This window comes from Thalassophryne amazonica, chromosome 16, assembly GCF_902500255.1.
Source record: "Thalassophryne amazonica chromosome 16, fThaAma1.1, whole genome shotgun sequence".
NCBI lineage: Eukaryota > Metazoa > Chordata > Actinopteri > Batrachoidiformes > Batrachoididae > Thalassophryne > Thalassophryne amazonica.
The window spans coordinates 7,532,164-7,553,955 of NC_047118.1; the positions used below are offsets into that span (position 1 = coordinate 7,532,164).

Below are 21,792 nucleotides of genomic sequence, written 5' to 3' on the forward strand. Positions count from 1 at the left end.
TGTAATCCAAACAAACTGCAATTGTTTTTTTCCTCCCAAAATGAGACGTCCTGCACTGATGTGCAGCAGCCAGCTGAGCTCAGCTCACAGGTACGTTGAGACATTCATGCCAAAATGTCTGAAAGGAAATGCTTTTGACAAAAACTACAGATTATTTATTTATGTCCAGAGATCAAGGATACAGTAACCAATTTCATATTTATTTACTTTAAGACTCAATAAAATACATAGAAAACCTGTAAAGCCTACTTTTAGTACAAAATTCACAAGAGATATCGATAAGGAATTGGATCGATAAGCAGAATTGATAGATAAAATCTTAATACCCATTCCTAGTGGAGCAGCAAAACGCAACATCGCTAATGATATTCTCATTACCGATATGCTCTGTAGTAACCTGGGGCAAACCTAAAGGGATGTGTGATTGCAAATGATGTGATAACGGTGAGCCTGTTTGCTGAGCATGGACTTTGATCCTCATGGTGTTCCAGAGTAAATATTGACTCCAAGAGTCACAACTTGGGCCACTATATTGACCTTGCATGTATCCATGAGTGCAACCCTAACAAAGCCAACTGTTTAGTAAACTATTTAAGTCTTGTCCAACCTGCAAGCCTGTATTCCACCATGATAACCCTCGTCAACCTCCCACCTTTGCATGGATAACAAGCTAGCAAAGGCCCTGTTCAGCGTTTGCACAAAACAACTTCTTGGGTGAGTTAAGGACCTTTCACACTGAGCAGGCAAAGGTGGTCCGCATCCACCTGAAACCCATTATTTTCAATGAGAAGAGTTGCACAAATGCTGCATTCTGTCACCACACACAAAAACTGAGCTTATGCAGTGTTCCAATGGGAGCGCACACCGCTGCTTGATGTCAAACAACATTCACCACTGTAACGTAGCTTTGTGTGTCCAATAGAAACTAGGCATCAGATGAAAACAAGGAAGACAAGACTGTAGAAATGTGTCAGAGGAACATCAGAACTGCTAATTTATACACAGCAGTTTCCTAAATTAAATCCTTACAAGTGTTTTAGCCTCAAGATTAATTCTGATTACTGCATATTTTGAAGTTAAAAATGTTTCTTACATTAGAAAACTTGTAATTAAACATTTTATCTTATCTTTGATATTCATCTGTAAATTAATACCATAACTTATCTGTTGTTTCAGATAAGATGATTTCTTGATTAACATTATAAGAAACCTTGGACATTCTTAGAAAAATAAAACATGAAAAGTAATGTGCACATTTCTAAGTCTGGTAGATTCATTCATATCTGCATTTCAACCAGGAAAACAAAGACACTGAATAAATATTTAAAGACAGGAGATAATGCAACAATAACTGCACTGTGTCTGTTAATTAGGATTTCCCAATGTGAAATAAACCTCATTTTTTTTTTATTTAGTCATTTTAACATTAAATTACATCCTCACTGACTATGTGATTACTTTAAATGTAATCAGAACAGACCAATTACTAAAATATGAATTACTATTCTAGTGACTGTGAAAGCTTTGAAATTGTGCACAATAAGGGGCAGGTCTTCTACCTGTGCAAGTGTCTTTTTGACTGAACTTTGAATCATTAAACATGTCCATGAAGTCAATCATTTAATGTTAAAATATAAAAGGAAACAACTTTTTCAAATAACCAGAAAGCAAGCTGGTCACATCTGTGGTAAATTGGAGTGTGGACGTAATCTCGTTGTGTTGCACTCGTGTAATGGCAATGACAATAAATCTCTTCCATCCATCCATCTCTGCAGACCCCTCACACCCTGTTTAAACTCCTCCCCTCTGGTCAACGTTACAGAGCTCTGTTTGTCAAAATGAGACACAGGAACAATTTCATTCCACAGGCCATCACACTGATCAACAATTTAACCCTGCCAAAAACCTCACTAATTCACATACCTCTCTCACATACAACTTCAATCTGTTTCTGTTTCTCCTTGCACACATTTTAGCTGCACATTTTATCTGCACCTTTTTACTGTGAATTATTTAGTGTTTATGCATATATGCTCATACAGAGCGAGTACAGTTCAAACTGTAATCACATTCCTTGTATTTTTGTAGATACTTGGCGAATAAAGGCTATTCTGATTCCAAAATAAAATAGTTTTTCTTTAAAGAGCCTTTGTTTTATTTAGAAGCGTAGCAGCAGGAGTGAGTTTTCAGAGACGGCAGGTCAGCTGGATGCTCAGGACATTTAACCAGATAAAGGTCTCCTCTGCGGCTTCACCGTCTTGGTGGAGTTTTTGGAGACACTTTCCTCACATTTTGAAAAGCAGATTCGTTCTCTTATTCCATCTGGACTGGAGGTTTTTGGTGTTCCAGCTCCATCAGTGGATGTTCTGAAGCACATCTGTATTTATAAGGTTCTCTGCACAGCAAATGCTGAAATGTTTCCTGATGTGGGACAAGTGAAGAATACATTTCTTAATAAATATAAAGAAATACAAAACAGTGCTGTGTTCTTTTCATTTAAGTCTGATTACTAGATAGTAAAATAAGTAAGTAAGTAAGAAAAACTTTCTTGCACTACCTTTGCAGCCATAGGAACTGTGGAATAACTGTACTGGCACATATCCATAAGCACCCGCTTTTAGATCAGCAAAAAATTACAAAAAGCAGTGCAAAGCTAATGCGAATATTATCAACAACATAAAGACATCTAGTGCACCTTGTCCGAATCAAGGAGGTGAAGTTACTCTGTAAATTTAATGCAACATTCTGTCAAAATACCACTGGGCTAATGACTTATTGCACATTAATGAATTTGGAAGTTTTGCAGCAAAAAGCAAAAGATTAAGAAATCAGAAGTTACCTGGTGAAAGCTGGTGTACATGCATGAAAAAAACAAAACAAACACAAAACAAAACACAACAGGGTGTAGCCTTCATCCCTCCTCAGGATTACATTTGCCCCAATAATATATCCATGATGAACAAACTATCCATCAATGGAGTGTTTTTATTACAAAAGCATTTTGGACATCAAAGTTTCTCAGCATGCCAATTTCAAACGATCATGATCAATATCTGTCTCACTTTATGTGACAATAAATCACTGTCTGAATTACAAATGATATGCATTTTCCCAGGTCAGCATGAAGCCAATAAAAACGTTTTTTTTTTTGTTTTGTTTTTTTTAAATGTCATTCTTGGTCAGCAGACATTTAAAGTATTTATTTTTGGAAAATGACAACTTGCCACATCAAGCTTTTTGGCCGAGCCACATTATTATGTAATGACACCGTTTTGTAATAACTGCACCTCATCTGAAGCTACACTCAACTTAAAAAGCTATCAGAGTGGAACGGCATGAAAGACAGAGGCATGAGAGAGGGAAAAACATCACAAGTGAGTGTCAGAATGGCTATCCTGCATTTGGATTTTCCTAGAAGCCTGGATGTTTTCTGCCTAGGCAGGATCTGGCGTTTCAAACTGAAAATGAGGACACCACAGCAAAGAAGTGCGAGGAACAAATTTGATTTAAAAAAATGTATTCCTTTAACAGGGGAGCTCAAGGCCATGTGTGTGCAAGTATGAAATGTGTGTTGTACAGTACGTAGGCTATGTTTTTCAGTACATAATGCACATGTGAGACAATCCAAACGTCCAGTTATCAGTCAAAATGTTCAGTCAGTCACACTTTGTGTACTGAAAGATAGAACGTGCTCTCGCACACTAAGCACAAAGCCAAAGGACACAGCTAAAACTTCAAACTAAAAGCTGCATGTAAATTTACTCGTCAACTTGTGTTCTGTCCTGAATACTCTATACAATGAGTTTGACAGTATCACGTCATCTACACCTCGTAAATGGACCAGCATGGTGTAGTCCAGTGTACTCAGCATTAGAGCTTATACGGCCTTTCAATTTCACAAAACTGAAAGTTTAGTTTCTACTGAAATCCAAGCCAGATAATGAAGGTTACTTTTGTAACATGTTGCAAAATGACATATCGTTTTAATATAGAGAACATATTTGAGAGAAATTCCATGGCAAAAAATGGTCTTTTCCTTCTAATGCCATTGTGCAGATGAACTGCAGGATGAAGATCGTGACTGCATGTGTGAGATTACCCGTAACATGACCTACTTGCTTGATGTGTGTTCCTGTGGCATGAACATCTGTAAGATGTCCTGCAAATCACTTCAGAGGTGATATCTGGTTACAAAAACATTTTTAGTAACCCTAACTTTACAAATATATGAGAAACAGATTTATGCAGAAATAAGCTATTCTAGAGCATTTTCCACCATCTTGGTTTATTTTGTGTGAGCAAGCAGCCAGCTGATGTCACATTGTCTTCCTTTACTTTGATTTGCAGTCTGAGTTGTTTCCAACATCCTTGCACAGCTCTGGGGAAGCTCTCACATGATCTACGACATCATTACCAAATGCAGGTCATGGCACCCTGTCACCTGAATTTTGACCCATCGGGGGGGTAGAAATTCTAACTTGTTTCTGAACAGCACAAATTTTGATCAGACTGGCATCATCATACTATGAATCCCTTATTTAAATGCTAAGGAATAAAATTATAGCGGAGCCAAAGAAAATTATTTTTATGACTTAAATCTTAAAAAAAAACCCAAAGGCTGCACAGCTTTAACCATCAGAATTACTTAGAGTCCCAGTAATCCTAAAAGGACAATGAGTGGCAACATAACTATCTGTACTTTTTTTAATGCATTAAATTATCTTTTAATCTTTGTACATAGTGGATCTATGTCTACAGATCCACTATGTGGCTAGCATCTCTATAGCATGCAAGATAACACGCTTAAAGACAATGTGGTAGTTGGTTGTAACAGAGCAAACTCAAGCAAGTTGGTTAATTATTACTCCACCTGGTTCATTAGCTTTTTCCTCCAGCAAAAAGCTTTATTCTGGGCCAGTAGGCAGATTGTGATTAGATATACTGTGCTATTATTAAGTAAGCACTTCTCATGCACTCCAAACTATTTACCTTTCTTTTTGGCAAATAATTTATGAATCTCTATTAAAAGCAGATGCATCGGTGACAAAGGTCATAAAAAATGAAGGCGACCAGTGGTGGCTGGACAGACTGTTCACCTTGTCAGATTTGGACAACATTAATCAGCTCTAAGAATAAATTGGTCAAAACATGTCAAGGCAGAAGTCACGCTACATGTGAGTACTCAGACCAAACTACTGGGCAGACTGAGTCACATATCCCAGAGTTACTGGCAGATAAAAGCAGCATTTTTCCACCTTAGAGCTCCTTAGGACCTAACAAAAGTTGTCCAGTGGCAATTTAAACATTTTTAATGTATAACAATGCGCCATAGACCTGATGAACAAAAGTTGCTTTTCTTAAAAACTATTTGCTGACATTTTTTATTAAAACTTGAGATTTAAGAGTGTAAGACATCTGCTGATTGGACATGGAATGACCCACACATTAACATATTTCTTGGAGTTGCTCTGCAAAAATGACATGTCAGGTCCCCAGGACAAACAAACATGGTGCTTTTTTTCTACAAATGCTACTATACAACTGTGATTTCATAAAACTAAAATATAAAAAGAGTGAGAAGAAATAATTTAATGGTGATTGCTAACGGTTTGCCCTTACTTGATTGAGAAAATGCTGCTTGGAGACAGGAGGGCATTTAAAATGGCAAGATGTCAAAGGTTTTACCAAAACAAATTTAACATTATGGTCATTTTGGGTGACCTTTGGTGACTACTGAAAAGATCACCAATATGAATATTGTCCAAAAACTAGCGTGTTTTAGTTTGGTAGTAGGTACTCCCTGTGACCTCAAGAAAACCTAAGAGTCATGTCACAACATGTCTGATCCTTTGAATGCTGCAATAGATTAGTTCTGTTTTAGCAGCAACAAAAATAGACAGAAAACCAAACCATCAAACAGTGCTTACTGGAAATGATTATGCTAGTCATCAGAGCACATAGAGCAGACTGTGAATTAGAGCAGTGGTTTCCAATCCTGGTCCTCTGGACCCAAGGTACTGCATCTTTTCCATTTGTCCCTATTCTAGTCAGGCGACATCAGCTCAGTCAGGTGTGTTAACACCTGGCTCAACACACACCTGATTTGGCTCATATGCAGTTGGAGCAGGAAGAAAATGGACAATGTGCAGTACTTTGGATCCCATGGGCCAGGTTTGGGAAATACAGTGACCAAGTGGCACAGATCCATGCGCCTGCGTGACTGTTTTTAGAGTATCAATGTATATGTGTGTTCATGTGCGTTAGCTAAAAATCTATGTGAAGATTGTGAGATACAATGAGATGCATGACAAAGTGAATGAATAAAGAGTTCCACCATTGCCACATTGCACCCCCATGACAGGCGGGACCCATGGCCACAGAGGAAGCCCACAACTCGGCAAATGCCACAGGCAGAGCACTCCGACCACTGTAGAGGACACACAGACAGCAGGAACAGCTGGAGAAAACCACCACCACTAAGAAAAGGAATGACCACAGGGAACCCATTTTCCCTCTAGGACACCTTGAACTCTTGTAGAGCAACAAGCTGAGTGGATAAGGAGCTGGCCTACAAATATGCAGATCTGGGTTCCAAGATTTCTCACAGTATTACTAGAGGTCAGGGTAATGCCATCCAGAGTAAGGATCTGGTTAGACACCATGTTTCTAAGATTTGTGGGGCCAAGTACAATAACTTCAGTTTTATCTGAGTTTAAAAGCAGGAAATTAGAGGTCATCCATGTCTTTATGTCTGTAAGACAATCCTGCAGTTTAGCTAATTGGTGTGTGTCCTCTGGCTTCATGGATAGATAAAGCTGGGTATCATCTGCGTAACAATGAAAATTTAAGCAATACCGTCTAATAATACTGCCTAAGGGAAGCATGTATAAAGTGAATAAAATTGGTCCTAGCACAGAACCTTGTGGAACTCCATAATTAACTTTAGTCTGTGAAGAAGATTCCTCATTTACATGAACAAATTGTAATCTATTAGACAAATATGATTCAAACCACCGCAGCTCAGTGCCTTTTAATACCTATGGCATGCTCTAATCTCTGTAATAAAATTTTATGGTCGACAGTATCAAAAGCAGCACTGAGGTCTAACAGAACAAGCACAGAGATGAGTCCACTGTCTGAGGCCATAAGAAGATCATTTGTAACCTTCACTAATGCTGTTTCTGTACTATGATGAATTCTAAAACCTGACTGAAACTCTTCTGGCCTATAATTAGCTAAGATAGCTGGGTCAAGTGATGGCTTTTTAAGTAATGGTTTAATTACTGCCACCTTAAAAGCCTGTGGTACATAGCCAACTAATAAAGATAGATTGATCATATTTAAGATCGAAGCATTAAATAATGGTAGGGCCTCCTTGAGCAGCCTGGTAGGAATGGGGTCTAATAGACATGTTGATGGTTTGGAGGAAGTAACTAATGAAAATAACTCAGAACAATCGCAGAGAAAGAGTCTAACCAAATACCGGCATCAGAAAAAATTACTCATAACCACCCCAAAGACGTATCGTTATCTTTGGCTGCTTTCAGTGATGCCGGTATTTGGTTAGACTCTCTCTCCGATTGTTCTGTCTGAGTTATTTTCATTAGTTACTTCATCCAAACCATCAACATGTTTATTAGACCCCATTCCTACCAGGCTGCTCAAGGAAGCCCTACCATTATTTAATGCTTCGATCTTAAATATGATCAATCTATCTTTGTTAGTTGGATATGTACCACAGGCTTTTAAGGTGGCAGTAATTAAACCATTACTTAAAAAGCCATCACTTGACCCAGCTATCTTAGCTAATTACTTCCTTTTCTCTCAAAAATTCTTGAAAGGGTAGTTGTAAAACAGCTAACTGATCATCTGCAGAGGAATGGTCTATTTGAAGAGTTTCAGTCAGGTTTTAGAATTCATCATAGTACAGAAACAGCATTAGTGAAGGTTACAAATGATCTTCTTATGGCCTCAGACAGTGGACTCATCTCTGTGCTTGTTCTGTTAGACCTCAGTGCTGCTTTTGATACTGTTGACCATAAAATTTTATTACAGAGATTAGAGCATGCCATAGGTATTAAAAGGCACTGAGCTGCGGTGGTTTGAATCATATTTGTCTAATAGATTACAATTTGTTCATGTAAATGGGGAATCTTCTTCACAGACTAAAGTTAATTATGGAGTTCCACAAGGTTCTGTGCTAGGACCAATTTTATTCACTTTATACATGCTTCCCTTAGGCAGTATTAGACGGTATTGCTTAAATTTTCATTGTTACGCAGATGATACCCAGCTTTATCTATCCATGAAGCCAGAGGACACACACCAATTAGCTAAACTGCAGGATTGTCTTACAGACATAAAGACATGGATGACCTCTAATTTCCTGCTTTTAAACTCATAAAACTGAAGTTATTGTACTTGGCCCCACAAATCTTAGAAACATGGTGTCTAACCAGATCCTTACTCTGGATGGCATTACCCTGACCTCTAGTAATACTGTGAGAAATCTTGGAGTCATTTTTGATCAGGATATGTCATTCAAAGCGCATATTAAACAAATATGTAGGACTGCTTTTTTGCATTTACGCAATATCTCTAAAATCAGAAAGGTCTTGTCTCAGAGTGATGCTGAAAAACTAATTCATGCATTTATTTCCTCTAGGCTGGACTATTGTAATTCATTATTATCAGGTTGTCCTAAAAGTTCCTTAAAAAGCCTTCAGTTAATTCAAAATGCTGCAGCTAGAGTACTGACGGGGACTAGAAGGAGAGAGCATATCTCACCCATATTGGCCTCTCTTCATTGGCTTCCTGTTAATTCTAGAATAGAATTTAAAATTCTTCTTCTTACTTATAAGGTTTTGAATAATCAGGTCCCATCTTAGCTTAGGGACCTCGCAGTACCATATCACCCCAATAGAGCGCTTCGCTCTCAGACTGCAGGCTTACTTGTAGTTCTTAGGGTTTTTAAGAGTAGAATGGGAGGCAGAGCCTTCAGCTTTCAGGCTCCTCTCCTGTGGAACCAGCTCCCAATTCAGATCAGGGAGACAGACACCCTCTCTACTTTTAAGATTAGGCTTAAAACTTTCCTTTTTGCTAAAGCTTATAGTTAGGGCTGGATCAGGTGACCCTGAACCATCCCTTAGTTATGCTGCTATAGACGTAGACTGCTGGGGGGTTCCCATGATGCACTGTTTCTTTCTCTTTTTGCTCTATATGCACCACTCTGCATTTAATCATTAGTGATCGATCTATGCTCCCCTCCACAGCATGTCTTTTCCTGGTTCTCTCCCTCAGCCCCAACCAGTCCCAGCAGAAGACTGCCCCTCCCTGAGCCTGGTTCTGCTGGAGGTTTCTTCCTGTTAAAAGGGAGTTTTTCCTTCCCACTGTAGCCAAGTGCTTGCTCACAGGGGGTCGTTTTGACCGTTGGGGTTTTACATAATTATTGTATGGCCTTGCCTTACAATATAAAGCGCCTTGGGGCAACTGTTTGTTGTGATTTGGCGCTATATATAAAAAATTGATTGATTGATTGACTGAAAGCAGCCAAAGATAACGATATGTCTTTGGGATGGTTATGAGTAATTTTTTCTCTAATAGTTAGAATTTTATTAGCAAAGAAAGTCATGAAGTCATTACTAGTTAAAGGAATACTCAGCTCAATAGAGCTCTGACTCTGTCAGCCTGGCTACAGTGCTGAAAAGAAACCTGGGGTTGTTCTTATTTTCTTCAATTAGTGATGAGTAGTAAGATGTCCTAGCTTTACGGAGGGCTTTTTTTTTTAAATACAGCAACAGACTCTTTTTGCAGGCTAAGTGAAGATCTTCTAAATTAGTGAGATGCCATTTCCTCTCCAATTTACAGGTTATCTGCTTTAAGCTACGAGTTTGTGAGTTATACCACGGAGTCAGGCACTTCTGATTTAAGGCTCTCTTTTTCAGAGGAGCTACAGCATCCAAAGTTGTCTTCAATGAGGATGTAAAACTACTGACGAGATACTCTCTCACTCACAGAGTTTAGGTAGCTACTCTGTACTGTGTTGGTATATGGCATTAGAGAACATAAAGAAGGAATCATATCCTTAAACCTAGTTACAGCGCTTTCTGAAAGACTTCTAGTGTAATGAAACTTATTCCCCACTGCTGGGTAGTCCATCAGAGTAAATGTAAATGTTATTAAGAAATGATCAGACAGAAGGGAGTTTTCAGGGAATACTGTTAAGTCTTCAATTTCCATACCATAAGTCAGAACAAGATCTAAGATATGATTAAAGTGGTGGGTGGACTCATTTACATTTTGAGCAAAGCCAATTGAGTCTAATAATAGATTAAATGCAGTGTTGAGGCTGTCATTCTCAGCATCTGTGTGGATGTTAAATCGCCCACTATAATTATCTTATCTGAGCTAAGCACTAAGTCAGACAAAAGGTCTGAAAATTCACAGAGAAACTCACAGTAACGACCAGGTGGACGATAGATAAATAAAACTGGTTTTTGGGACTTCCAATTTGGATGGACAAGACTAAGAGTCAAGCTTTCAAATGAATTAAAGCTCTGTCTGTGTTTTGGATTAATTAATAAGCTGGAGTGGAAGTTTGCTGCTAATCCTCCGCCTTGGCCCGTGCTACGAGCGTTCTGGCAGTTAGTGTGACTCAGGGGTGTTGACTCATTTAAACTAACATATTCATCCTGCTGTAACCAGGTTTCTGTGAGGCAGAATAAATCAATATGTTGATCAATTATTATATCATTTACTAACAGGGACTTGGAAGAGAGAGACCTAATGTTTAATAGACCACATTTAACTGTTTTAGTCTGTGGTGCAGTTGAAGGTGCTATATTATTTTTTCTTTTTGAATTTTTATGCTTAAATAGATTTTTACTGGTTATTGGTGGTCTGGGAGCAGGCACCGTCTCTACGGGGATGGGGTAATGAGGGGATGGCAGGGGAGAGAAGCTGCAGAGAGGTGTGTAAGAGTACAACTCTGCTTCCTGGTCCCAACCCTGGATAGTCACAGTTGGAGGATTTAAGAAAATTGGCCAGATTTCTAGAAATGAGAGCTGCTCCATCCAAAGTGGGATGGATGCCGTCTCTCCTAACAAGACCAGGTTTTCCCCAGAAGCTTTGCCAATTATCTATGAAGCCCACCTCATTTTTTGGACACCACTCAGACAGCCAGCAATTCAGGGAGAACATGTGGCTAAACATGTCACTCCCGGTCCGATTGGGGAGGGGTCCAGAGAAAACTACAGAGTCTGACATTGTTTTTGCAAAGTTACACCGATTCAATGTTAATTTTAGTGACCTCCGATTGGCGTAACCGGGTGTCATTACTGCCGACGTGAATTACAATCTTACCAAATTTACGCTTAGCCTTAGCCAGCAGTTTCAAATTTCCTTCAATGTCGCCTGCTCTGGCCCCCGGGAGACAACTGACTATGGTTGCTGGTGTCGCTAACTTCACATTTCTCAAAACAGAGTCGCCAATAACCAGAGTCTGATCCTCGGCGGGTGTGTGGCCGAGTGGGGAAAAACGGTTAGAAATGTGAACGGGTTGGCGGTGTACACGGGGCTTCTGTTTAGGGCTACGCTTCCTCCTCACAGTCACCCAGTCGGCCTGCTTTCCCGGCTGACCGGGATCTGCTGGAAGGGAACTAACGGCGGCTAAGCTACCTTGGTCCGCACCGACTACAGGGGCCTGGCTAGCTGTAGAATTTTCCACGGTGCGGAGCCGTGTCTCCAATTCGCCCAGCCTGGCCTCCAAAGCTACAAATAAGCTACACTTATTACAAGTACCATTACTGCTAAAGGAGGCCGAGGAATAACTAAACATTTCACACCCAGAGCAGAAAAGTGCGGGAGAGACAGGAGAAGCAGCCATGCTAAACCGGCTAAGAGCTAGTAGCTGCGCTAAGCTAGCGGATTCCTAAAAACACACAAAGTGAATTATGTGTAAATAATTTAGAGGTGATTGGGCAGACGGAGTGCTTTAGTTAAGGCACGTGAAGATTACACTGTAAAACAAATCATTATCTAGATCAATCTAACTGCGCAGATTAAACAGCTAACAGATACAGCAAAACACCGCTGTGCTCCGGAACAGGAAGTGATACAATACCGCAGCCAACCACCAGTAGAGTGGTTGGCTCTCTGTGAGGGCAAAACCCCTCACAGTCACCTGGAAAATGATTACAGTTTTCTGATCAGATTTATAGCAATTTTCCCCATTAACGTTGCTATTTGGGCTCATTGGAAAATTGTGAATGCATTGATTTTAACCCTCACAACCATATGTCTAGAGCCAGCTGCTTGACGTCATCACTTCGATACTCTATACCCCATCTGAAACCGCCAACTTGAGCAAATGCAGACAACCACCTGGCCTGCCGAGACCGAAGATGCAGCATCAGAGCTGACGTTGGGGATGCACCCATGCCTTCAAAGCCACAGCCACTCAGAATGCAACTCACACAGTCCAGAAAGCACCACCCACCCACAGTATCTTGAAGTACTTCCTGTGTTGTGCAATTGACCATCAACCTCAACTTCTTATCTCCACATTAGTGATTATGTTTTACTTTGGACTGCATAATGTGCTATTAAAATGGAAAATTTAGAATACATGTACAGACAGGTGACAAATTAAAGGGAAAACTTGAACAAACAAGTGTGTGTGTGTGTGTGTGTTGGGGGGGGGATACCAAGAATACAAATGCCTCCAGACAGGTGCTTCACATGGCACTGTTCAATAGCTAACATCCTATCAGGCTCGCAGCAAGTAGGTATGGGCTGATTAACAGTTTGACGACGAACCATAGTTTAAAAATGGCACATTATAAAACCACAAAGATTTCCAGTGTGATGGTATAAGCACAGATATGTACCCGACAGTCCTCAACAACATAAGTAGACGTCAACATTACAGAAAACCAAATTGTGATTCCAGTGACATTTGGCATTTTTAAAGTTTCATCAGAGTACCAACAACAATATTTAACCACAAACTGACAACCAACACTTGTCCAGCACAGAAGGAAGGCCAGTTTCATTGTGCACAGAGATCCCTCGTTAAGAAATTTTGTTGCTTATTCAACATTTGCAGTGAGGAAAATAGGTATTTGAACACCCTGCGATTTTGCAAGTTCTCCCACTTAGAAATCATGGAGGGGTCTGAAATTTTCATCTTAGGTTCATGTCCACTGTGAAAAAAATCCAGAAATCACAATGTATAATTTTTTTTAAAATAATTTATTTGTATGTTACTGCTGCAAATAAGTATTTGAACATCTGTGAAAATCAATGTTAATATTTGGTACAGTAGCCTTTGTTTGCAATTACAAAGGTCAAACGTTTCCTGTAGTTCTTGACCAAGTTTTCATACACTGCAGCAGGGATTTTGGTCCACTCCTCCATACAGATCTCCAAATCTTTCAGGTTTGGAGTTTCAGCTCCCTCCAAATATTTCTATTGAGTTCAGGTCTGGAGACTGGCCAGGCCACTCCAGGACCTTGAAATGCTTCTTACGGAGCACCTCCTTAGTTGCCCTGGCTGTGTGTTTGGGGTCATTGTCATGCTGGAAGACCCAGCCATGACCCATCTTCAATGCTCTTACTGAGGGAAGGAGGTTGTTTGCCAAAATCTTGCAATACATGACCCCATCCATCCTCCCTTCAATACGGTGCAGTCGTCCTGTCCCCTTTGCAGAAGAGCACCCCCAGAGTATGATGTTTCCTCCCCCATGCTTCACGATAGGGATGGTTTTCTTGGGGTCGTTATCATCCTCTAAACGTAGTTAGTAGAGTTGATTCCAAAAAGCTCTATTCTGGTCTCATCTGACCACATGACCTTCTCCCATGCCTCCTCTGGATCATCCAGATGGTCACTGGTGAACTTCAAACAGGCCTGGACATGTGCTGGCTTGAGCAGGGGGACCTTGCTGCCCTGCAGGATTTTAAACCATGACAGCATCATGTGTCACTAATGTAATCTTTGTGACTGTGTTCCCAGCTCTCTTCAGGTCCTCAACCAGGTCCTCCTGTGTAGTTCTGAGCTTTCTCAGACTCATCCTTACCCCACAAAGTGAGATCTTGCATGGAATCCCAGACCGAGGGAGATTGACAGTTATCTTGTGTTTCTTCCACTTTCTAATAAATAATCATAACAGTTGTCTTCTACCAAGCTGCTTGCCTGTTGTCCTGTAGTCCAACCCAGCCTTGTGCAAGTCTACAGTTTTGTCCCTGGTGTCCTTAGACAGCTCTTTGGTCTTGGCCATGGTGGACAGATTGGAGTGTGATTGATTGAGTGTGTGAACAGGTGTCTTTTATACAGGTAACAAGTTCAAACAGGTGCAATTAATACAGGTAAAGAGTGCAGAATAAGAGGGCTTCTTAAAGAAAAATTAACAGGTCTGTGTGAGCCAGAATTCTTGCTGGTTGGTAGGTGTTCAAATACTTATTTGCAGCAGTAACATACAAATAAATTATAAAAAAAAAAAAAAAAAAAAAAAAAAAAAAAAATCACATTGTGATTTACGGATTTTTTTTTTAGATTATGTCTTTCACAGTGGACATGCACCTAAGATGAAAATTTCAGACCGCTCCATGATTTCTAAGTGGGAGAACTTGCAAAATAGCAGGGTGTTCAAATACTTATTTTCCTCACTGTATTTTAGTATTGGGTTGTTTTGTTTGTCACCTTGTAATTATGTGCCAACACATTACAGTCTAGAAATTTCCACACCCCATACTGTATTTACATGTGGTCCATTGTTGGACCCAACCCTGCTATACTGGAACATAGCCGACAAAACTAGCACGCATCTAAACGGCTCAGTGACACAAAAACCATTTCAGAAATAACCTGCCAGGTTTCACTGCTTGTCACTTAAACAAAAACACATACACTTACAGGCCATGTGGGTTCACCTGCATTAAGCAAACAGGAGGTTTTGGTGTATCTGAATTAGTGGACGCCCACTAAAGGGGACCAGCATCAAAGACCGAAAGCAGGTTACTCTCCTGTGTTTGGTTCAAACAATGTGGCGGTACAACGGGCCTCTGACAGAGCATGTTTCACTGGAGTGTCCGTCTGCTGGAATGCACTCTCCTTCAGGCTGGATTCCAAAACACACAGAATATGCTTGTGGCAATTTGGTTGTCATTAATACCAACCACTAAATTGACTTACATTTAGCTCCACAAAACAAAGGAGATCATATTTTAGTTCGTTTCTTTTTTTAATTTGCATTGTTTGCTAACAGAATAAGTGAAAAACATTTTAAAGTCATTCACAATTTGCTTAAATTGTGTGGAAAAATGTCTCAGACTATACACAGGTTTAGCGAGACAGTGGGTTTCCTACAAAAGGGCTTTACAATTTTTTTTTTTTTGGGGGGGGGGGGGGGGGGGGGGTCTTTATTTCCAGGTCTATGGAGCTAAATCCAGGCCAAAAGTTTTGTAATCTGAAAATAAAAAAAGATTGAAAAAATAAATTTTGAAACTAAAAATTCAATGTTTGTTCTTAAATTTTACAAATCATTTAAAAAGTATTACTAAAATAAAAAGTGTAAGATATATTTTTCAGTTTAAACATTTTTGATTCAGCTCTAATTATTTTGATCAAATCATTTATTTTCATTCACACCCTCCCATGCCAGAATGGGGCTAAAGGTTTGAAACTGAAAAAATAAGATCTGAAAGTGGGGGGAAAAAAAAAAAAAAAAAAAAAAAAAAAAAAAAAAAAAAAAAAAAAAAAAAACGAAATATGAATGAAAATAAATTTGAGCAAAATAATTACAGAGCTGAATCAAAATCAGAATTTTATTTAAACTGAAAAATATACATCTTAAACTTATTTTATTTTGATAATACTTTTTAAATGATTATAAAATTCAAGAACAAACACTGAATTTTCAGTTTCAAAATTTATTTTTTCAATCTTTTTTTATTTTCAGATCACAAAACTTTTGGCCTGGATTTAGTTCCATACAGGTCACCGTCTGGAAATGAGCAGGCATGTCACTGACTTCTCAAGTGAGTGCAGCAAAACCAGAAGAACACAAAGAAGAAGAAGGATCATTAATTCAAAGATGTCAATGAAAATGTCTACCTTAAGACGACTGCAAGTCACATAGGTTTCAACCTGACTCCAGAAAGGTCAAAGAGGGTGCAGGTTTCTTTGCAACCACCAACTCCACCAGGTGATTTCCCTGATGACGGGATGACCACCACCCCACTTTATACATTAATAGGTTCATCGTAAATCAGTGTGGGTGAGGCTCTCAACACACTGATGCCCAGACAACCGTGTCATTTCGGCTGTTCCAAGTCTCTATAGAAAACCTATGGGTGACGTCACGCAGGCTTTATATACAGCCTACGTGTGCGATGCGTAGCGGTGAGGGTGAAGAGACCACAATGCGATACATCCAGTTATCACTTGAGACATCAGGACTCTATAATGTCAGCCGGTAAGGCCCAATGCCCAAATCAGACAAGTTCAAGAAGCAGCAAGGGCAACTTCCAGAGTGTACTACTTGTTGCATCATGCACAACCCCTTGCTTAACTCAAATGGAGTATTTCCAGTGGCTGAGTACATGCCCTGCTGCACACTGTATGTGTGAAAGAGTAACAGATAATCTGAGAAATCAGCTTCATGCAGCATTGACATATTGGCAGGACAAAAGCAGTGACAGTCATACCAACATCATGGTGAAATCAGTCATTGTTAGTACCAGGTAGTACTTCTGCAGTGTTAGAGAATATTGAGTTCCTGCTTTGCACAATGTTTTATTAAAACACAAACCTCACTGTTCAAAGAATCAACATTTTAAGTTAACACTTTAATTTCTCTCTGTAATAGGATGCATGTGATTCCTATGGAAGGAAAACAAAACTGGGTGCCTCTGCAGGAAAGAAAAAAAATGTCCCGCTGTCTGTTTTTGACCAGTGTTGAGTATGACTCATCATCCTGTTCGTTATTGCAGCAGAGGCAAGCTGAAAGAAAAAGCTGAAAAATGTAAACTTTTGACAGCACATAATGCAGTGGTGTGCCACTCTTACATCCAGCAGTGGCAGATATTCCATCATCCTCTCACTGAAAATAATGGAACATTCAGCTTTGACATCTTCCATACACTGCCAAATAGCAGATTGCTTTTTTTAAACATTTTATTTTAATCCAATGTGATTTATTGTCTATTTAAACATATTGCAACTGTTTATTGTAAATAAAACAATGACACAGCATATATATATATATATATATATATGTGTGTGTGTGTGTGTGTGTGTGTGTGTGTGTGTGTATTGGCCCTAATGCAGAATATGGGTTTATAGGGAGTGGATTTGACTTGATGTAGAGGTTTGTACTCAGAATGGCTGGTTAATTATGCATGCAGTGATATGGTACTTTCTCAAGGATTATGGGAAAACATCAGTCCCAGTGCACCCGGGAAGACCATGCAAAAGTGAATCTGTTCTGCACAATTTCAGAAGGTGGACAAACTAGCATGTTTTGTGCTTCACAAACTGGCCAATCCAAGTTTTTTTTTAATTATGCATATCCATAAACCAAACAGCATGGGTGATGGATCACAAATATAAAGCAAAAAGAAGGCAGAGACACACGTGCAGTTTTTTGTTTGTTTTTTAAATAGTGCAACATTTCAGGCCTTAAGATCTTCCTTTGACAGCTAAAAATATTGTGCATGGAGATTTATTCATTTATTTTTGTGTGTGGATCTTCCCTTCTCTTTCCAACGTGGCCACCACTTCCAGAAAGATGTGGTCTGATTTTTGGAATTTCAACTATACGAGGGCTGTCAATAAAGTAACGGTCCTTTTTATTTTTTTCAAAAACTATATGGATTTCATTCATATGTTTTTACGTCAGACATGCTTGAACCCTCGTGCGCATGCGTTTGTTTTTCCACGCCTGTCGGTGACGTCATTCGCCTGTGAGCACTCCTTGTGGGAGGAGTCGTCCAGCCCCTCGTCGGAATTCCTTTGTCTGAGAAGTTGCTGAGAGACTGGCACTTTGTTTGATCAAAATTTTTTCTAAACCTGTGAGACACATCGAAGTGGACACGGTTCGAAAAATTAAGCTGGTTTTCAGTGAAAATTTTAACGGCTGATGAGAGATTTTGAGGTGATTCTGTCGCTTTAAGGACTTCCCACGGTGCGAGACGTCGCTCAGCGCTCTCAGCCGCCGTCGTCAGCCTGTTCAAGCTGAAAACCTCCACATTTCAGGCTCTATTGATCCAGGACGTCGTGAGAGAACAGAGAAGTTTCAGAAGAAGTCGGTTTCAGCATTTTATCCGGATATTCCACTGTTAAAGGAGATTTTTTTAATGAAAGAAGTGCGGACGGGTCCGCGCGTCGGGACGCAGCCGACGCGACGCTCCGCCACAGGACAAACACCTCCGTTGGAAACCTTAACGGGCAAGTTGGAACATGCCCAAACTGTTAAACAATTTCTCAGTTACTCACTTGTTGAAAGCCATCAAAAGCCGCCTGGATTTTACAAATGGTTATCAACACGGAGGTGTTTTTCCTGTGCCGCCGCACCGCGTCGGCTGCGTCCCGACGCGCGGACCCGTCCGCACGTCTTTCATTAAAAAAAATCTCCTTTAACAGTGGAATATCCGGATAAAATGCTGAAACCGACTTCTTCTGAAACTTCTCTGTTCTCTCACGACGTCCTGGATCAATAGAGCCTGAAATGTGGAGGTTTTCAGCTTGAACAGGCTGACGACGGCGGCTGAGAGCGCTGAGCGACGTCTCGCACCGTGGGAAGTCCTTAAAGCGACAGAATCACCTCAAAATCTCTCATCAGCCGTTAAAATTTTCACTGAAAACCAGCTTAATTTTTCGAACCGTGTCCACTTCGATGTGTCTCACAGGTTTAGAAAAAATTTTGATCAAACAACGCGCCAGTCTCTCAGCAACTTCTCAGACAAAGGAATTCCGACGAGGGGCTGGACGACTCCTCCCACAAGGAGTGCTCACAGGCGAATGACGTCACCGACAGGCGTGGAAAAACTCACGCATGCGCAAGAGGGTTCAAGCATGTCTGATGTAAAAACATATGAATGAAATCCATATAGTTTTTGAAAAAAATCAAAAGGACCTATACTTTATTGACAGCCCTCCTACTTCAAAAATGCTCTAAATTCCTGAACAGTCCACATCTGAAAATCTTGTGCTGAATCGGAATTTCAGTATTGTCCAAGTCCATTTCTGGAAATGGAACAACTACAGTATTAGATGGAACTTATCAGGTGCTGATGTTGCCTGGAATATGATCTTTTGGGAGCTCTGTACTTCCCATCCTTGTCAATCAGAAAACAGATAAGAACCTCTTGGCAGGGAATGACTTTCATTGCAGTGATTTGTGAGGCCATTAGACAAATTATCAACCTGTTCCAAGTGCAGTGAAATGCATAAGCACTGCTACTCACCAGACCACACCCATCTGCTACCATTTGTACTTTATCTTGTAATTTAGAAATTATACTGTACCTGACAGCAACGTTCAAGTACAATCAGTCATTATCACCTTTGGGGACACAATGTGGGATTCAGGACTCAACAAAATCCAATGAAAAGAGTCACTCTGTGAATTACTGCCGTCAAAAGTCAACACGGTTGAAATTGATTAGATTACCACAGGGGATGAGATTAGATTAGGCTCATACTTTTGACTGAAAACAAACCGTGGCTGCAACTAGTAATAATCCCTGATTCAGATTAGCAAGAGATCTAGACACAGATCTGTCCACGCCCGAATTTTACATGATACGTATAATGATGCTGCAATAATATTCCCAGTTTCGAGGAAAGCCTTAAACCACATGAATCCAGAACGTTAGACTCGAGCTAATGTTAGGCCCAACCAGGCTACATTTTTAAAAAAAGGAGAGAGCAGCGCTGGTTTAACTAGACTCAACAACATCACCGTTGTCGTCTACATTAAAATTTTAAACACTGGAATCCAAAAGTAATCCGTATTTGCACGACTGTTGCCAGTTTTGCTGCCGCGCCGCCGCCTTTTGCAAACGTTTAAGCTAGCTGCTAGCTCGCCGAGCTAGCGAAATACCTGTTCCGTGGTGCGTTCACTTCACAAAAAAAAAAACCTAAAAAAAAACACAGAAAACGTGAAAGCTGTCGTCTTGTTAGGTGGAAACACATTTTTTATCACGGCGCAACAGTCGTCCCTTAAAAAATAATCAATAAGTTAAACTCCTCTTACCTTGTCCAGACAATTCACTTTTTCCGTGGGGTAAACGATTTTGTTACATCTGCCACACGGCGGGTTCATGTTGGAGGAATGCTCTTCACGCTCGTTAGCGCAAAAACACGATAGCGGCGCTGAGGATGCGCTGTCGCAAAGTAGCCCTCGTCAACTTTGACTTCTTTTGTTCTTCTTCTTTCCCTCTTCCTGTTCAGCAGGAGCAGGCCAACACCATTCCAGTTTTGAATGTGTCAAATCCAAAAGGCGGTTGTTGTGGTTGTAGCCGCACAGCTGGCTGTCACTCCACTGAGCAGCAGACACGGGGAAGAGCGCGTTCACGCTACCGCCCACCCCCCTCCTCTTCTCCCAACGCGCGCTCCCGAGCAGAAAGTTGGGGTGCGCGCGCGCGCATGTGCATATATGTGTGTGTGGGAGGTTCGCTGTTTCTCTGAAACGACCGATTGTTTTGAGAGTTTGAAAACTTTAAATTGTTCTTCTTTGGTTCACTGGTGGCTTTGAGTGCTTCTCGAGCAGCAGCAACAGCAGCTTTTTTTTTTTTTTTTTTAATAAAGGAAGGGATTTTTTGTGTGTATCGAAATCGCCTCATGTGATTCATAGCAAACTCATGCGATCATCTTTGTTGTTGCAAATTTGGGGACTTTACCAAATCATTTTTTTTGTGCATATCTGCCAGGTTTAGGCCAACGGATGCGTGAGGCTCAATGATAGGCTTGATTAGGGTGACACCTAGTGGCCAAAGTGCATAATTTATACGTTTTGATATGGCATTTTGGTCACCGTGTGCAATAAAATCTGACATATAAATTTATTGCAGTATCTTATACACTTAATGTGCAATAGTTAATAATACATGTGCAATACATGTGCAATAATTAACGATGGGAGAGGTACGAGCTGCTCTCAGTAAAGAGTTGGCTTGTATACACACACACACACTACTAGCTGCTCTCAGTAAAGAGTTAGCTTGTACACACACACACACACACACATACATATACATATATATATATACATACATATATATATATATATATACACACACACACATAGAGTGAGGAAAATAAGTATTTGAACACCCTGCAATTTTGCAAGTTCTCCCACTTAGAAATCATGGAGGGGTCTGAAATTTTCATTTTAGGTGCATGTCCACTGTGAGAGACATTATCTAAAAAAAAAAAAAATCCAGAAATCACAATGTATGATTTTATATATATATATATATATATATATATATATATATATATATATATATATATATATATACACACACACACACACACACACACACACACACACATAGAGTGAGGAAAATAAGTATTTGAACACCCTGCAATTTTGCAAGTTCTCCCACTTAGAAATCATGGAGGGGTCTGAAATTTTCATTTTAGGTGCATGTCCACTGTGAGAGACATAATCTAAGAAAAAAAAAAATCCAGAAATCACAATGTATGATTTTTTATATTTATATATATATATATAATGTATTTGTTTGTTACTGCTGCAAATAAGTATTTGAACCCCTACCAACCAGCAAG

At 39.9% G+C, this 21,792-nt stretch overlaps 1 protein-coding gene across 1 annotated transcript in view; it reads right to left on the reverse strand.

Annotated features, from left to right (window-relative positions):
* Positions 1-20,596, reverse strand: part of lasp1 (LIM and SH3 protein 1) — a 78,472-nt gene extending 57,876 nt beyond the window's left edge. The window contains exon 1 of the mRNA XM_034189592.1: positions 20,255-20,596. Coding sequence (XP_034045483.1) covers positions 20,255-20,323 — 69 coding nt within the window. The 5' untranslated portion in view covers positions 20,324-20,596. The remainder of the gene's footprint in view (positions 1-20,254) is intronic.
* Positions 20,597-21,792: the final 1,196 nt, after the last annotated feature.